The sequence below is a fragment of the Tachyglossus aculeatus genome, chromosome 5, assembly GCF_015852505.1.
Source record: "Tachyglossus aculeatus isolate mTacAcu1 chromosome 5, mTacAcu1.pri, whole genome shotgun sequence".
In the NCBI taxonomy this organism is placed as follows: Eukaryota; Metazoa; Chordata; class Mammalia; order Monotremata; family Tachyglossidae; genus Tachyglossus; species Tachyglossus aculeatus.
Window position 1 is genome coordinate 20,036,430 of NC_052070.1, and position 18,655 is coordinate 20,055,084.

At 46.5% G+C, this 18,655-nt stretch overlaps 1 protein-coding gene across 1 annotated transcript in view; it reads left to right on the top strand.

Annotated features, from left to right (window-relative positions):
- NAPG (NSF attachment protein gamma) overlaps positions 1-18,655 on the top strand; it is a 43,277-nt gene that overhangs the window by 11,892 nt on the left and 12,730 nt on the right. The window contains exons 3-8 of the mRNA XM_038746249.1: positions 4,513-4,597; positions 5,648-5,665; positions 6,556-6,586; positions 16,279-16,388; positions 16,508-16,574; positions 17,280-17,350. Coding sequence (XP_038602177.1) covers positions 4,513-4,597; positions 5,648-5,665; positions 6,556-6,586; positions 16,279-16,388; positions 16,508-16,574; positions 17,280-17,350 — 382 coding nt within the window. The remainder of the gene's footprint in view (positions 1-4,512; positions 4,598-5,647; positions 5,666-6,555; positions 6,587-16,278; positions 16,389-16,507; positions 16,575-17,279; positions 17,351-18,655) is intronic.

Here is an 18,655-nt window from a genome sequence, read left to right on the forward strand (position 1 = left end):
TGGAAAAGTGTCAGAAGCACAAGTGGAAGGGGTGGCACTTGAGAGGAGGCAGGAGATCTCCTCTGAAGATACTGCTGGGAAGGATGGGAAAGTAGAGGAGAGGATCGAGGAGGGGAGATGGAAAAGGGGGAGGGGTGACTTTGGGGAGCTCAGACCTGATGGTGTTGATTTTCCTAATGAACTAGGTGGTCAGGTTGTTGGGATTGAGGGAAGGAGGCGGGGGAGGAACAGGGGGCCTGAGGAAGGAGTTAAATATCCAGAACAACTGACGAGGGTGATGGGCATGGGTGTCAATAAGGCAAGCGAAATAGTTTTGCCTGGAAGAGGAGAGGGCAGATTTAAGGCAAGAAAGAATAAACTTAAAGTGAACAAGGTTGGCCTGGTGTTTAGACTTCCTCCAGCAGCGTTCAGTGGTTCGAGCATAAGAGCAAAGGAGGCAGACAGTGGCAAGGTTGGCCTGGTGTTTAGACTTCTTCCAGCAGCGTTCAGTGGTTCGAGCATACGAGCGAAGGAGGCGGACAGTGGCGGTGAGCAGGGGCTATGGGTTAGTGGTGAGAGAGCACCACCTGACTGACTCTCCCCGCCCCCCTCCCCCGGGAAAAAGGCTCTTGGTATCACCAAGTTACATTAAGGACAACCTCATTAAGGGCACCTACTCAGCCCTCCCATGCTACTTGGCTGTTCACTCCTCTCCCCAGGTATCTGCTCCTTGACCCCTGCCTTAACAGGTCCACCCTGCTCCAGCACATAATAGTTTGTATCTGCTTTCTGTGACATCATCTGCTTATTTTATTATTGCCATAGCATGTTAATCGTTAACAACCCCCTGTGATGCCATCGCCTGTTTATATCATTGGTACTGTTTTATCGCTTCTGCATCTCAATTGTTAACCTCCCGCTGTGCTGTCACTTGCCCTGCTGACCTCACCATGAACTTTCAGTTCCCTTGCTCCCAACTGCAATTCCCATTCCTCACCTTCCCCTTCCCCTTTCCCACCCAGTTCTTTCCCTCCCTCTCCCCCACCAAGACCCCTCCCCCTCACCCCCTACCCAGGATCCCTCTGTACCAGTGCCAATCCTCCACTCCTCCTTCCCAGCCCCCTTCCTCCCCTCCTCCCCACCCCCACCCCATCCCAGTTCTCCTTTCCCATCACCACCCCTCTTCCCACTCTCCCCACCCAGGCCCCTGCCAATTCATCCCAATCCAAACCCTCCCCACCCCTCGCACCCTTCCCCCTCCCTCCCCACCCTCGACAGCTGCTGCCAAGTGTGGCCTCTGGAACCCCCGCTCCGTTATAAGTAAGATCCCTTTCATCCTGAACCTATTCCTTTCCAGGTCTCTACTCCTCCTCGCCCTAACTGAAACATGGCTGTCTCCGGACGACACGGTCTCTTCTGCTTCTCTCTCCGGCGCAGGCCTCTTCTTCTCCCACTCCCCCAGACTCACAGGAAAAGGAGGAGGTGTCGGTTTCCTCCTTGTCCCCCGATGTCGCTTTCGCACCGTCCCTCCTCCCCATTCCCTTTCCTTCCCTTCCTTTGAAGCCCACATTATTTGCCTCTTCCACCCCCTCCAGATTCTTGTAGCCGTCATCTGCCGGCCCCACCTCCAACTTCTTTAACGATTTTGACCCCTTCCTCACCTTCCTTCTCTCCTTTTCCATGCCCACTCTGATCCTCGGAGAGTTCAACATCCACATGGATATCCCTGGTGACTCCTCTGCCTCCCGCCTTCTATCTCTCCTTGATGCTGCCAACCTCTTCCTCCACCCCACCTCGCCCACTCACCAACTTGGTCACACCCTCGACCTCATCATCTCCTACCGCTGCACTGTGTCCACCCCCACTAACTCTAAGATCCCTCTCTCTGATCATAATCTTCTCACCTGCCTCCTCACTCACACTCCTTTCCCCTGTAAATCCATATTACTCCCTCACAGAGCTCTCCGCTCTCTTGACCCCATCCATCTTTCTGAGCACCTCACACCCCACCTCGCCTCCCTTTCCTCTGTACCCAATCTTGATGATCAGATTACTGCTGTACCCTTTCTACTCAGCTAGACTCACTCGCTCCCCTTTCCCTTCGCCACTCTCGGACCACTAACCCACAGCCCTGGATCACTGCCACTGTCCGCCTCCTTTGCTCTTATGCTCGAGCTGCCGAACGCTGCTGGCGAAAGTCTAAACACCATGCCAACCTCGTTCACTTCAAATTTATCCTTTCCTGCCTTAACTCAGCCCTCTCCTCTGCCAGACAAAACTATTTCTCCTCCCTTATTGACACCCATGCCCATCATCCCCGTCAGCTCTTCGGTACATTCATTCAACTCCCTTCTCAAGCCCTCGGTTCCTCCCCCTCCTCCTTCCCTCACCCCCAACGATCTGGCCTCCTATTTCATTAATAAAATTAAATCCATCAGGTCTGAGCTCCCCAAAGTCACTCCCCCCTTTCTCCAACCCCCCGGCTCTCAACGCCGAACTCCTGACTGAACTTCTTGTCTTCCCTCCCAAACCCTGCCCTCTCCCTGACTTTCCCATCACTGTTGACGACACTGCCATCCTTCCCGTCTCACAAGCCCGCAACCTTGGTGTCATCCTCGACTCCGCTCTCTCGTTCACCCCTCACATCCAAGCCGTCACCAAAACCTGCCGGTCTCACCTCCGCAACATTGCCAAGATCCGCCCTTTCCTCTCCATCCAAACTGCTACCCTGCTCGTTCAAGCTCTCGTCCTATCCCGTCTGGATTATTGTATCAGCCTTCTCTCTGATCTCCCATCCTCGTGTCTCTCCCCACTTCAATCCAAACTTCACGCCGCTGCCCAGATTGTCTTTATCCAGAAACGTTCTGGGCATGTTACTCCCCTCAAAAATGTCCAGTGGCTACCAATCAACCTATGCATCAGGCAGAAACTCCTCACCCTGGGCTTCAAGGCTGTCCATCACCTCGCCCCCTCCTACCTCACCTCCCTTCTCTCCTTCTCCAGCCCAGCCCGCACCCTCCGCTCCTCTGCCGCTGATCTCCTCACCGTACCTCGTTCTCGCCTGTCCCGCCATCGACCCCCGGCCCACGTCCTCCCCCGGGCCTGGAATGCCCTCCCTCTGCCCATCTGCCAAGCTAGCTCTCTTCCTCCCTTCAAGGCCCTACTGAGAGCTCACCTCCTCCAGGAGGCCTTCCCAGACTGAGCCCCCTCCTTCCTCTCCCCCTCCTCCTCCTCTCCATCCCCCCCGCCATACCTCCTTCCCCACAGCACCTGTATATATGTATATATGTTTGTACATATTTATTACTCTATTTTAGTTGTACATATTTATTCTACTTATTTTGTTAATATGTTTTGTTCTCTATCTCCCCCTTCTAGACTGTGAGCCCACTGTTGGGTAGGTACCGTCTCTATATGTTGCCAACTGTACTTCCCAAGCGCTTAGTACAGTGCTCTGCACACAGTAAGTGCTCAATAAATACGATTGAATGAATGAATGAATGAACAAAGTGTTAGGGGAGCAAGTGAGTTGAGTTAAGAGGGTGGAGTTGAGAGCATTTATTTGGTCATCATGAGTAGGTAGGGAGGCTAGGTGGGGTGTGATGCGCTGAAAGAGATGGATGGGGTCGAGAGAGCGGAGGTCTCTATGGGGGAGTAATACAGATTTATGGGAAGGGGGAGTGGGAGAGAGGAGGCAGGTGAGACGCAATCAGTGCACCACATTGAAGTGGGAAGAGCAGGAACTGGTTTGATTGGATGCCTCCCAGGCGATTAGGGATGATTTAGCTTTGGGAGATGGTTGGTGGGGTGGTACCCTGTCTTGCATAAGCGCTTTGCAAATAGTAAGCGCTTAATAAATGCCATTATTATTATTATTGTCATTATTATTATTATTATTATTATTATTATTCATTGGGAAACAGTTATTCCGTCCAGGCTTTAGCCCAGTTGGGAAAAGGAATCCTGGTGGGGTGATTCTCCTTTACAACTCAGGTGGTATACTGCTGTGCTGCTGGAACTGAAAGGGAGAGTACATTCTCAGGGAGAGTGTGGGTAGGGTGGGAAGAGCATTTAATCGTGAGAGAAAGAATCCCCTCATCTTCTCTAAATATTCCCCAAGGGGTTGGGGGTGGGCATCTTTTGGACAAATGAGGGTCATGTTGTTCTGATTTCTAGCCGCAACGCTTTAGATTCCAGGAGCTAAGAAAGCAATCTCTGCAGCAGTAGTTCCTGCATCATTGAAGAGAACCGCATGTACACTGCTCAGAAAAGAAGCAGCTAAAAAGGATTGGCTATTTCTGGTGAAAACGCAATAATCGACACCATTAAAAATAACCTCTAATAGAAATCCCTTATTTAAAACAGAAAATGAATTATCTCACGCTAAGAGCAGTCCTCGACACGTAGTAGTGGCTTAACAAATACCGTAAAAAGGTCTGCTTTCCTGAAGCTTCCTTCAGTGGCTGTAGAGATTAATAGTGGAGATTCATGCTAGAAAATGAAAAGACCTTTTTTTTTTTTGCTTTATTTCAGCTGTTGCTTTTAAAAATGCCAAGCAGTTTGAGCAAGCCAAAGATGCCTGTCTGCGAGAAGCTGCAGCCCACGAGAATAACAGAGCGTATCTTTTCACCTCAAATTGAGCGATCTGTTCCAGAGAATTAACAGCTTTCTCCTTCTGGTATAGATGCGTAGCCCTGAAAACAAATGCAAGCACCAACATTTTGTGCCCCTTCAAAAGGCTGTTTATTTTAATGCCTCCTCCTCAGGAAGAGTGTTATTTTGTGTTCACAATATAATTCCCAAAGTGTTCCGAGTGACTCAGATGTCTGTTATCTGTGGGTGTTGATTTGGTTATTCTGGAGTTCTGTTTATGTCCTGTCTCCAGGTTGGACTAGGCAAGTAAAAGTAATAATAATTATAATTTTGGCATTTGTTAAGCGCTTACTAAGTGCCAAGCACTGTTCTAAGCACTGGGATAGATACAGGGTAATCAGGTTGTCCCACGTGGGGCTCACAGTCTTAATCCCCATTTTCCAGATGAGGTAACTGAGGCCCAGAGAAGTTAAGTGGCTTGCCCAAAGTCACACAGCAGACTAGTGGTGGAGCCGGGATTCGAACCCACTACCTCTGACCCCCAAGCCCGTGTCCTTTCCACTAAGCCACGCTGCTTCTCTAAAAGTAGTCCAGAGCCACGAAGGGAGTGAATTGGACCATTAGATCTTTGGAAAACCTGTTATGTGGCAAAATGTTCACTTTTCGATGTTAACAAAAGCTGGTGATGGGCCTGGGATGGGAAGCCGTGCTGAGCTCTTTAAAACCAATGACACTAGAAATATGCAGCTCTTGTGATTCTGCTGAAAATATGAAGGCTAATATTTAAAATAATCTGTAGCAAAAGTTCTTTGTTGCAAAAAGATAACACGTGGTTAACAGAAGATACCACCAGTCCATCAGAGTACGAAGTTGGTATTTCCCATTCTTAGGCACTGCAACAGTTCTTTTTAAATGCAGTCTTGCTCTTTTCACCAGCACTTCGTTACGTTTGCTATGTTTTAAAAAATAGTTATCAAATTTTTGCTCATATATATATATATATACAGCTGCTCAAGGTCTAGGAAGTCAGCAGAGATTTTGATTTTTACCTTAACTTTGAGTTTCTTGAATTCAGCCTTTTCCATGCTGCCAAGTAAGTAAATGTTCTATACTCCTCATTTTCTTACATACACTTCTTTAATTCCTGAAATAAACATTTACCAAAATATAGTGTATTCCAGCATATGTCTGCAGACCTTGGATTCTCTTTAGGTGGATTTAAGTTATAAGTGTAGTAGTTATTAAGTGCTGGGGTTGATGGATATATCGAGATCAGACACTGATCCTATTCCCCTCTGGACTCTCAATCCTGGAGGGGGTAAAGAGAACAATTCCTCTTTCTGTTTGCCCCAGTTGCAATTTACAAGAAAACTGTAGATAAAATGCATTAATATTTAATTTGGTTCCAATGTTTTTATATTACATATGCACATATTAGAGTATGGTTTTTACACACCTTTATGTGTAGACACTGATCCTATTCCCCTCTGGACTCTCAATCCTGGAGGGGGTAAAGAGAACAATTCCTCTTTCTGTTTGCCCCGGTTGCAATTTACAAGAAAACTGTAGATAAAATGCATTAATATTTAATTTGGTTCCAATGCTTTTATATTACATATGCACAAATTATTTAGAGTATGGTTTTTATACACCTTTATGTTTAGAGGTCAAATAGAATACATTTTTCTTCCTCCCTTGAGGCTCATATAGACCTTAATGTTACTCTCATCTGTTATACATGGCATAATGGGATCTGGAAGTTTTCTCCTACATTTATTTTGCTATGGATTGCTGCTCGGTTCTTTTTTTTCATCTGCCTCGCTCTGAAGTGTGTAGTTGGGGGAAAGAGTGGAGATTCATATATGAGAAACTTTTAGGGGAGAGTGGTGTATGAGCTGATTGACTCTGAGGTCATCAGTTGCATCTGATGATAACTGAATTCAGATCCTACCTGAAGAAAATGCATTTTCTCTTCCTTTGCAGAGCTTACGAACAAGCTGGTATGATGTTGAAGGTCAGTATTTTGGAGTGTCAAAACGGCTACAGGAGTAAATGTGACTTTTACTGTGTAGGCTATGATTTGTTCAGAATATTAAATGCCCACCTTGGGTTAGGTTAAAAAAAAATCAGTTCTCACATGCCAAAATGTGAGTTTTTCAACCAGTGCTAATTTGTCCATTGGGTACCACATTGTAAACCTAAACTTTTCAAAATGCACTGCTCAGTGGGGAGGAGTGAGAATGAGAAAGGGGATTCACATTCAGTTAACCGGCAAGGGCATAATGCTACAGGAAATCTCAGGCTTCACACTTCCCAACTTGTGCATCCCTAATTGTTATTATGTTATTGTAAACTCCTTTCACTTTACATTTCCCTTGTGTTGTAAAGGGAAGAAATAGATCTTTTCAGTGGTAGCATCTCATTGCCCAGTCAGGGGGCTTCAAATACCCACTTCTGACTCCAGCTGCATTGACAGAAGGAGTTTGGGCTGAAACTGCCTCTCTTCTGAAAGCCAGAAAGAGGATTGAGTTTCTTCTGCTAGTAGACAAAGTGCATCCACCATGTGAGCCACTTAATTGGTAACAAAACTGTTGGGTAGGGACTGTCTCTAAATGTTGCCAATTTGTACTTCCCCAGCGCTTAGTACAGTGCTCTGCACATAGTAAGCGCTCAATAAATACGATTGATGATGATGATGAAGTAGGAAGACAAGCAGTTTCTGTCAAGACCGTAATCAGGCCTCGGAGAGGCCTAGTGGGGAGAGCACTTGCCGGGAGTCCGGAGACCTGGGTTCGAGTCTCAGCTCTGCCACTGGCCTGGTAAGTGACCTTGGATAAGCACGAAGCAGCGGGGCTTAGTGGATAGAGCGGCGGCCTGGTTGTCAGAAGGACCTGCGTTTTAGGGCCTGGCTTTGGTACCTGTCTGCTGTGTGACCTTGGGCAAGTCCCTTAACTTCTCCACTTGTTACCTCATTTGTAAAATGGGGATTAAGGTTGTGAACCCCATGTGGAACAAGGGACCGTGTCCAGCCTGGTTATCTTGTATCTACCCCAGCGCTTAGTCATTCAGTCAGTCATCTTTATTGAGTGCTTACTGTATGCAGAGCACTGTATTAAGCGCTTGGAAGAGTACAGTATAACAACGTAGCGCAGACATTCCCTTCTTGGACATTCATTCAGTTCTTGGTCCCCTTCTATTTGCTATCTATATTCACTCCCTTGGGATACTCATTCGCTCCCATGGCTTCAACTACCATCTCTGTGCTGATGATACCCAAATCTACATCTCCACCCCTGCTCTCTCTCCCTCCCTCCAGGCTCGTATATCCTCCAGCCTTCAGGACATCTCCATCTGGATGTCTACCCGCCATCTAAAACTCAACATGTCTAAGATTCAGCTCCTTATCTTCCCTCCCAAACCCTGTCCTCTCCGGCTGTCCCATCACTGTAGACGGCACTACCATCCTTCCCGTCTCACAAGCCCGCGACCTTGGTGTCATCGTTGACTCCGCTCTCTCATTCATTCTACACATCCAGTCCGTCACCACAACCTGCCGGTCTCACCTCCACAACATCACCAAGATCCGCCCTTTCCTCTCCATCCAAACCGCTACCTTGCTGGTTCAATTTCTCATCCTATCCCAACTGGATTACTGCATCAGCCTCCTCTCTGATCTCCCATCCTCCTGTCTCTCCCCACTTCAGTCTATACTTCATGCTGCTGCCCGGATCATCTTTGTGCAGAAACGCTCTGGGCATGTCACTCCCCTCCTCAAAAATCTCCAGTGGTTGCCTGTCAACCTATAAATCAAGCAAAAACTCCTCACCCTCAGCTTCAAGGCTGTCCATCACCTCGCCTCCTCCTACCACACCTCCCTTCTCTCCTTCTCCAGCCCAGCCCGCACCCTCCACTCCTCTGCCGCTAACCTCCTCACTGTGCCTCGTTCTCGCCTTTCCCGCCATCGACCCCCTGCCCACGTCCTTCCCTGGGCCTGGAATGCCCTCCCTCCGCACATCTGCCAAGCTAGCTCTCTTCCTCCCTTCAAAGCCCTACTGAGAGCTCATCTCCTCCAGGAGGCCTTCCCAGACTGAGCCCCCTTTTTCCTCCGCTCCCCATCGCCCCTCTCCCTCCCTCTGCCCTACCCCCTTCCCCTCCCCACAGCACTTGTATATATTTGTACATATTTATTACTTTATTTTACTTGTACATATTTATTACTCTATCTTATTAATGATGTGCATATAGCTATAATTCTGTTTATTCTGACGGTTTTGACACCTGTCTCCTTGTTTTGTTTTGGTGTGTGTCTCCCTCGTCTAGACTGTGAGCCCGTTGTTGGGTAGGGACCGTCTCTATACGTTGCCGACTTGTACTTCCCAAGCGCTTAGTCCAGTGCTCTGCACACAGTAAGCGCTCAATAAATACGAATGAATGAATGAATTCCCTGCCTACAACGAACTTACTGCCTAGAGGGGGAGATAGGCATTAATATAAATAAATAAATGACAGATAAGGGCTTAAATGCTGTGAGTCTGGGCGGGGGATGAATAAAGGGAACAAGTCAGAGCGACGCAGAAGGGAGTGGGAGAAGAGGAAAGGAGGACTTAGTCTGCCCCAAATCACTTACATCAGCGCTCTCCAATCCCAACACCCCTCTGCTGACCTCGATGTTGCTGGAATTAAGGCCTACACTTCCAAATTCAGGCTGAGTTAGCTACCCCAAACTAGACTCTGAGGAATAACCACCCCTCTTTGGTTAACCACCTCAGAGGCAAGAACCAAGTTTAGCATTCTGCAGAGTCCTTTCAAGATGAAATAGCATTTTGTTAGGACCATTCAGAAAATGTTCCTGAAAGGAAAACAGTTGGCACCTGAATTGAACAGGGCATAGGGCTGAGTTCACACCCCTCTCAATCAATCAATCGTATTTATTGAGCGCTTACTGTGTGCAGAGCACTGTACTAAGCGCTTGGGAAGTACAAGTTGGCAACATATAGAGACAGTCCCTACCCAACAGTGGGCTCACAGTCTTAAAGGGGGAGCAATGGGGAGGGGTACAGGGTTGCTGCTGCTAGCCCCTAAACACACCCACATAATAAGCACTTAACAAATACCATTTAAAAAAACAAAACTCCGGGGCCTCGGTTTTCTCATCTGTAAAATGGTGGTAATAATACCTGCCTCTTTCCCTGCCTCACCAGGCTGTTATAAGAATAGAATGAAATCATTGATGTGAAAGCCCCGGGGAAAAATAAAAGCCATGCAAAAAGCAAGGTAATATTGTTATCATTTTCTGTCTTGAACTGAAAAAAACCACCATCCAAGTAGACCAATTTGTTTTTTAACAGAAAAAATGCTTGGTGGTAGTTGCCATTCTGTATCCTTTTCCATTGTCTTTAGTATAATTGACATAATGTGGCCCAAGCTTCCTACAGCACTTCTTTGGGGTTGGGACAAAATGTCTTGTCCAGCTCATCGGCCAAGTGTATTGGCACCCACTGAGCTTACTTTATGCTTTATGAGACATAAAAGTGAATTTCACATTTTTCTGACAACTCTCCAAAATTTAGCTCCTCACAGAAAACAAATTTGCACTGGTTAAAGTTAATTTTTGAACAATGAATTTTTAATAGTTGCAGCAGGTTCCCTTTGAAGTGCCACTAATGACCTTCTGGTAACAGGATTAAACTCAATCACCTTCTTTTGCTTGAAAAAGCATTCCTGGAAGAGCTGCATCAAAATTTAACCAGTTCTGGTTCATGTACTGGTAACCTCATTTTCCTGTTCTCCCATTGTATTCGATCTAAATCACGCTCTAAAAAAGTCATGTTCTAGCAGGAATTCCTGTACGCTTTATTTTTTTTAGGTATGACACGGCTCAGTGGAAAGAGCCCGGGCTTTGGAGTCAGAGATCATGGGTTCAAATCCCGGCTCCGCCAACTGCCAGCTGTGTGACTTTTGGGCAAGTCATTTCACTTCTCTGGGCCTCAATTCCCTCATCTGGAAAAATGGGGATTAAAACTGTGAGCCCCACTGTGGGACAGCCTGCTCACCTTGTAACCTCTCCAGTGCTTCGAACAGTGCTTTGCACATAGTAAGCGCTTAATAAATGCCATCATCATTATTCTTATTATATTCGATTTTGCTTTCTAAATCTGGGTATGAATAAGCGCGTATTAGTTCACTACTCTGCATGAAGTAAGAGCTCAATAAATACCAGTGTCGACAATCTGAGGTATTCAGATTTAACTGGTAGTGGCGGCAGTGGTATTTTATTGAATGTTATGGGCGCAGTGGACTGTATAAATACCAGTGTTGACAATTTGAGGTATTCAGATTTTACTGGTAGTGGCGGCAGTGGTATTTTATTGAACGTTATGGGCGCGGTGGACTGTATTTTACAGCGGAACTAACAGACGTGTTTCCAGCGTACTAGTTGGGGAGACGGATGTAAAAATATTTACAAATAGAGCAATTGATCACGTACATATACTCAGGTGCTACAGCAGAGTAATGTGGAACTGCTAATGTTGCCTTTTGGGTTGCCATCTCCTGCTGTTTGTATGTTTACCTAAACACTGATGGGGACACATACGGCGAAGGATACCTGAACAGCTGCCGTATGAGGAAGTGAAACTGGGAAACCAAAAGCAAAGAGTGTAGAGGAAAAGTTTTAAGAACACGGACAACGCTGCAGCCAGGCTGAATACTGGGAGTCGGTTGTCAAGGATAAACCAGCATCCTATTCTGTAATTAAGAAAGGAGGTTCTCTTTCTCGCCAAGTCTCCATGAGGAGCAAAAGATGAGGGACGAGGGAAAACCCAATAAAGGGGACGGCTTTTTTGTGTGCGCAGGGTGAGTGGGACTGCTGGGGCCTGTGCTGAGCTTTTCCATCCCTCACTCACGCACACAAACACACATTCACAATCATCCGTATATATGGAGTGCTTACTGGGTGCATAATACTGTGCTGAGTGCTCGGGCCAGTACAGTGTAACAGAGTTAGTAGACAAAGTTCCCAGGTGAATTTCCCTTTTTCAGGGCAAAGAACAACTATATTGGGTTGCCGTAACTTGGTGTGTTGGGAGTTAATCGAGGAAGGCTTGTTGGAGGGGGTGGGGTTTTAGGAAGGCTTTTTTATGTGGAAAATTGTAGTTTCTTCGTTTTGGGGGTTGGGGCGGGTAGGGGGGGTTCCAGGCTAGTGAAGCCGTGTGAGTAAAATGACCAAGGCACTTCATCAATCAATCAATCGTATTTATCGAACGCTTACTGTGTGCAGAGCACTGTACTAAGCGCTTGGGAAGTACAAGTTGGCAACATATAATAGAGACAGTCCCTACCCAACAGTGGGCTCACAGTCTAGAAGGGGGAGACAGAGAACAAAACCAAACATACCAACAAAATAAAATAAATAGGATAGATATGTACAAGTAAAATAGAGTAATAAATATGTACAAACATATATACAGGTGCTGTGGGGAAGGGAAGGAGGGAAGATGGGGGGATGGAGAGGGGGACGATGGGGAGAGGAAGGAAGGGGCTCAGTCTGGGAAGGCCTCCTGGAGGAGGTGAGCTCTCAGTAGGGCCTTGAAGGGAGGAAGAGAGCTAGCTTGGCGGATGGGCAGAATAAATCTGAATCTGAATGAATAAATCTGACTCTTGAATCTAACTCTCTAGCCCTGACCACTTATAATAATAATAGTGATGCCTGACCACTTAATAATAGTGATGGCATTTGTTAAGCGCTTACTATGTGCAAAGCACTGTTCTAAGCGCTGAGTGGGGATACAAGGTTATCAGGTTGCCCCATGTGGGGCTCACAGTCTTCATCCCCCTTTTACAGGGGAGGTAACTGAGGCTCAGAGAAGTGAAGTGACTTGCCCGAGGTCACACAGCAGGCATGTGGCGGGCCCGGGATTAGAACCCATGACCTCTGACTCCCAAGCCCGGGCTCTTTCCACTGAGACCTGCAGTCCTACATCTCTTTGCCTCTGGCACATCTCCAGTTGGATTTCCTGCCACATCTCAAACTCAACCTGGATAAAACAGAACACCACATCTTTTTCCCCCCCAACCCCACCCCTCTTCCTAACATTCCCATCTTCCCTGTCCCAGTTGGTGTCCTTTTTTCCCCTTTCTGTCTTTCGACTCTTTCATTCAGTCTTTTCCGAATTCTGCCAGTTTTTTCTTCACGACGTCTCTTGGAATCGCCTTTTCCTCCCCTGATACTGTCTCTTCCCTGTCCCAGTTGGTGTCCTTTTTCCCCTTTCTGTCTTTCAACTCTTACATTCAGTCTGTTCCGAATTTTGCCAGTTTTTTTCTTCACGACGTCTCTTGGAATCACCTTTTCCTCCCCTGATACTGTCACTACCCAGTACCAGCAGTGATTATAACACAGTTAGGCGACTACGTTAGCCTCTCCTCTGGTCTCCCTGCCCTCAGATTCTCCTCCCTCCGATCCATAGTACTTGCTGCCGCGTGGATCAAAGAGGAGCAGCATGGCGTAGTGGATAGAGCACGGGCCGAGAGTCGGAAGGTCTCGGGTTCTAATCCCGGCTCCACCGCTTTCTTTTTTTTTTTTAATGGTATTTGTTAAGCGCTTACTATGTGCAAAGCCCTGTTCTAAGCACTGGGAAAGGTTACAAGGTGATCAGGTCGTCCCACAGGGGGCTCACAGTCTTAATCCCCATTTTACAGATGAGGTAACTGAGGCACAGAGAAGTTAAAATTCACCTTTTAGACTGTGAGCCCACTGTTGGGTAGGGGCTGTCTCTATATGTTGCAAGCTTGTACTTCCCAAGTGCTTAGTACGGTGCTCTGCACACAGTAAGCGCTCAATAAATACGATTGATTGATTAAGTGACTTGCCCAGAGTCACCCAGCTGACAGTTGGCAGAGCCGGGATTTGAACCCGTGACCTCTGACTCCAAAGCCCGGGCTCTTTCCACTGAGCCACGCTGCGTCTCCAATTGGCTGCTGTGTGACCTTGGGCAAGTTGCTTCCTTTCTCTGTGCCTCCTCCGTAAAATGGGGATTGAGACTGGGAGCCCCACGCGGGACAGGGACTGTGTCCAACTCGATCCGCTTGTATCCTTCTCAGTGCTTAGTACAGTGCCTGGCGCATAGTAAGCACTTAACAAATACGATCAATATGTTGAGGAGTTGCTCTGTCCACATCTCGACCCTCCACTGACTTGTGTCTCCTCTCAGCAACAATAACTCCTCACGATCGCCTTCAAGGCTCTCCACCAACCTACCCAACCGTACTTATAATAATGTTGGTATTTGATAAGCGCTTACTATGTGCAAAGCACTGCTCTAAGCGCTGGGGTAGATACAAGGTAATCAGGTTGTCCCACGAGGGGCTCACAGTCCTGAGAAGCAGCGTGGCTCATTGGAAAGAGCCCGGGCTTTGGAGTCAGAGGTCATGGGTTCGAATCCCGGCTCCGCCACATGTCTGCTGTATGACCTTGGGCAAGTCACTTCACTTCTGTGAGCCTCAGTTCCCTCATCTGTAAAATGGGGATTAAGACTGTGAGCCCCACGTGGGACAACTTGATCACCTTGTATCCCCCCCAGCGCTTAGAACAGTGCTCTGCACATAGTAAGCGCTTAACAAATGCCATCATTATTATTATTATTCATCCCCATTTTACAGATGAGGGAACTGAGGCCCAGAGAAGTGAAGTGACTTGCCCAGCGTCACACAGCTGACAAGCGGCGGAGCCGGGATTTGAACCCACGACCTCTGACTCCAAAGCCCGGGCTCTTTCCACTGAGCCACGCTGCTACTTATCTGCTCTCTTCATCTACTCTTCCCCAGCTCGATTCCCTGGTCCGAGCATGGGCTTGGGAGTCAGGTTCTAATCCCGACTCTGCCACTTGTGTGCTGTGTGACCTTGGGCAAGTCACTTAACCTCTCTGTGTCTGTTGCCTCATCTGTAAAATGGGGATGAAGACTGTGAGCCCCACAGGGGACAGCCTCAGGACAGGGCTTGACACACAGTAAACACTTGAATACCGTGGAAAAAAAAATGAAAGAAATGCAAGTTTTTCTAAATAGTCACAAAAAGCTTCCCTCAAGTTTAGTATTTGCCCAAGACAAAATGATTGCACTCCCACTCGTTCCACATTTAATAAAAAGGGGGGGGAGAACCTCTTAGATTCGAAGGTAGCTAGCGCTTTTAAAATGCTTTTTTTGGTGATTAAATAATCAACCACACATTCTAAGGGGACACAGGTCTTAGGACAGTGCTCGGCACTTAGTAACTGCTTAAAAAAATACCGTCGTCGTCATCTCAAGCCAGCCACCTTGTTCCTCACTGTCAACCCTCCCACCTCCATCCTCACGCTGTTCCCCAGCCTTGGCACTTCTTCCTTTCCCAAATTTGACAGACCGCAGTTCTCCCCACGTTACCCTTTAAGCAGACGATATTCATCCACCCTCTGCCCCACAGCACTTAATGTACATCGCCATAATTCATGTATTTATATTAATGTCTGTCTCCCCCTCTAGACTGTAAACTCCTTGTGGGTAGGAAGCGTGTTTTATTTTACTCTGTTAAGCACTTAGTACTGTGCTCTACACCCAGTAAACACTCAATAAATGCCATTGATTGATTCATAGCTCCCCTAAAATCGCATCTCTTCCTCCAACAAGTCCTCCCCAGTTAATTTTCCATTACACCATGCCATATAAACTATCAACCAAATCCAGCACTTAAGAACTCAGTTGTACTCAACTGCTTAGTCGAGTGTACTGTGCCTAATGGTCTCTCTGTAAGTACTAATACTGAAAAGTAGCCGACTGATCTGGTTTTTGAGGTGCATGAGGGCCAACTTTTCATTCTGAATGTAGGCAGAGAGTGGGCAGAGATATGTCAAGGAGACAGATTAGAAAGGGCAGAGTTCAGAAAGCAAACAAGTCGGAAAGTCACTGTTTATAATCAAAGGTGTGTACGGATCTTTCCATCGCAGGTACCCCAGCTCTCGCACCTGGGGCCGGAGCTGCCAGAATTGACATTTAGAATGTGTGGTTGATTATTTAATCACAAAAAAAAAGCATTTTAAAAGCGCTAGCTACCTTAGAATCTAAGCGGTTTCCCCCCCTTTTTATTAAATGTGGAACGAGTGGGAGTAGAACCATTTTGTCTTGGGCAAATACTGAACTTGAGGGAAGCTTTTTGTAACTATTTAGAAAAACTTGCATTTCTTTCATTTTTTTTTCATGGTATTCAAGTGTTTACGGTGTGTCAAGCCCTGTTCTAAGTGTGGGCCTAGATACGAGTTTTTGTCAGGTTTGAATACAGTCTCACGTGGGGCTCACAGTCTTAATCTCCATATTTCAGTTGAGGGAACTGAGGCATCGAGAAGTTGAGTGACTCGCCCAAGGTCACACACTAGACAAATGGCAGAGGCAGAATTAGAACCCAGCTCCTTCCGACTCCCAAGCCTTCACCCTTTCCACGGGGCCACACTGCTTTCATTCGGTGGAACTCGGTGAAATGTAGGTCGCGTGTTCTTTCACCTTATGTCGGCTTTTAGACTGTGAGCCCACTGTTGGGTAGGGACCGTCTCTAGATGTTGCCAATTTGTACTTCCCAAGCGCTTAGTACAGTGCTCTGCGCCCAGTAAGCGCTCAGTAAATACGATTGATGATGATGATGTCGTCCTTCACCCTGATGTGTCTTTCGCCATGTGGCTAAAGGAGATGCAGAAGCTCCCTGAAGCGGTTCATCTGATCGAGAAGGCCAGCGTGATGTATCTGGAGAACGGGACTCCTGACACGGCAGCGATGGCTCTGGAAAGGGCAGGAAAGTGAGTGACCAGGCCTTGCTCCAAGAGATTTCAGGTCGGGGAGGGCATTGTGGTTTGGTGGCGCTTGGATATTTTTTTAGAAGATGAGCTCCATGATCGTGTTTTCACGTCTAATTCAGGCTGATAGAAAATGTCAATCCAGAAAAGGCGGTTCAGCTTTATCAACAGACGGCAAATGTGTTTGAAGTAAGTGTTGCTTCTCTTTGATTTCGCGAGTGACACCAGGCTCACCTCCCAACTAGTCATCGTCAATCGTATTACTGTGTGCAGAGCACTGTACTAAGTGATAGTCCCTATCACGTCACAAGAAAGTACCTTTGCATTCGTATTTATTGAGCACTTACTGTGTGCAGAGCGCTGTACTAAGTGATAGGCCCTATCACGTCACAAGAAAGTACCTTTGCATTCGTATTTATTGAGCACTTACTGTGTGCAGAGCGCTGTACTAAGTGATAGTCCCTATCACGTCACAAGAAAGTACCTTTGCATTCGTATTTATTGAGCACTTACTGTGTGCAGAGCGCTGTACTAAGTGATAGGCCCTATCACGTCACAAGAAAGTACCTTTGCATTCGTATTTATTGAGCACTTACTGTGTGCAGAGCGCTGTACTAAGTGATAGTCCCTGTCACGTCACAAGAAAGTACCTTTGCATTCGCCTCCCTGGAACTGATTTACTGAAGCCGGCCCCAGAGGATCCAGTCGAAGGGAATGATTTTAGAAGTAGACTCCCAATTTCACATCACAACTCTGTCCTTCTCCCAGAGACCGTTTTCCCTCGGAGAGTTGCTTGAGTTACGGGGCAGATTTGAATGTGGAATCAGTGTGCGACGTGACCGGATATGGCTTTTGGTTAACTTTGCTAACGTCTGTTTTCTTCTACTCCTCAAGAATGAAGAACGCTTGCGGCAGGCAGTAGAATTGTTAGGGAAAGCATCCAGGCTTTTAGTGAGAGTTCGCAGGTAGGTCTGTTTCCTAAAACTCATGTGTGGTTTGAGGGCTGCCACGGTGAAGGCTATTGAGTCTTTCTTTACAACGGGCCGCTTGGGACCTTCGTCTGGAAGTAGGAATCCGGAGAATGCCAGTTAGTTACGATGGACCAGTCCTTCCTACTTTATTTAGTCATCTGTTGGCCAGTAGATTGGCATTTGCCAGACCATTGGGCTAGCTTGAAAGTCCGATGGCAATGTCGTAACATTTTGTAGCACTGCAGTTGGCTAGACCCCCTTGGGACTATTTTGGTCCCCTGTCTAGGAAGATTTTTTTTATCGAGGGCCTACTGTGGTAGAGCACAAGAAGCTTGGAAGAATACAATCCAAATGAGATGTTTCCTGTCCTTGAGGAGCTTTACAGTCATATTTAGGGTAAGAAGTGCATAAAGAAAGGTGACGGGATGTCCGACTGTGTTGGAAAAAGTCACAAACAACTTTGGCCCCTTCCAAATCTCTAGGAAAGTTACTTAAAAGGATTTATTCGATCGTGTTTATTGAGTGCTTACTGTGTGGAGAGCACTGTACTAAACGCTGCCCACATGCTTGTCTATATATGTAGAGGGTGGGGATTTATATAATAATATGGGTATCAGTCAATCAGTGGCATTTATTGAATGTTCACTGCGCAGAACACTGTACTAAGCACTTTAGAGAGTACAGTGCAATAGGTTTGTGTGGCTATATAATAATATGTGTATCAATCAATCAGTGGCATTTATTGAATGTTCACTGCGCAGAACACTGTACTAAGCACTTTAGAGAGTACAGTGCAATAGATTTGTGTGGCTATATAATAATATGTGTATCAATTAATCAGTGGCATTTATTGAATGTTCACTGCGCAGAACACTGTACTAAGCACTTTAGAGAGTACAATGCAATAGATTTGTGTGGCTATATAATATGTGTATCAATCAATCAGTGGCATTTATTGAATGTTCACTGTGCGGAACACTGTACTAAGCACTTTAGAGAGTACAATGCAATAGGTTTGTGTGGCTATATAATAATATGTGTATCAATCAATCAGTGGCATTTATTGAATGTTCACTGTGCGGAACACTGTACTAAGCACTTTAGAGAGTACAATGCAATAGATTTGTGTAGCTATATAATAATATGTGTATCAATCAATCAGTGGCATTTATTGAATGTTCACTGTGCAGAACGCTGTACTAAGCACTTTAGAGAGTACAATGCAATAGATTTGTGTGGCTATATAATAATATGTGTATCAATCAATCAGTGGCATTTATTGAATGTTCACTGTGCAGA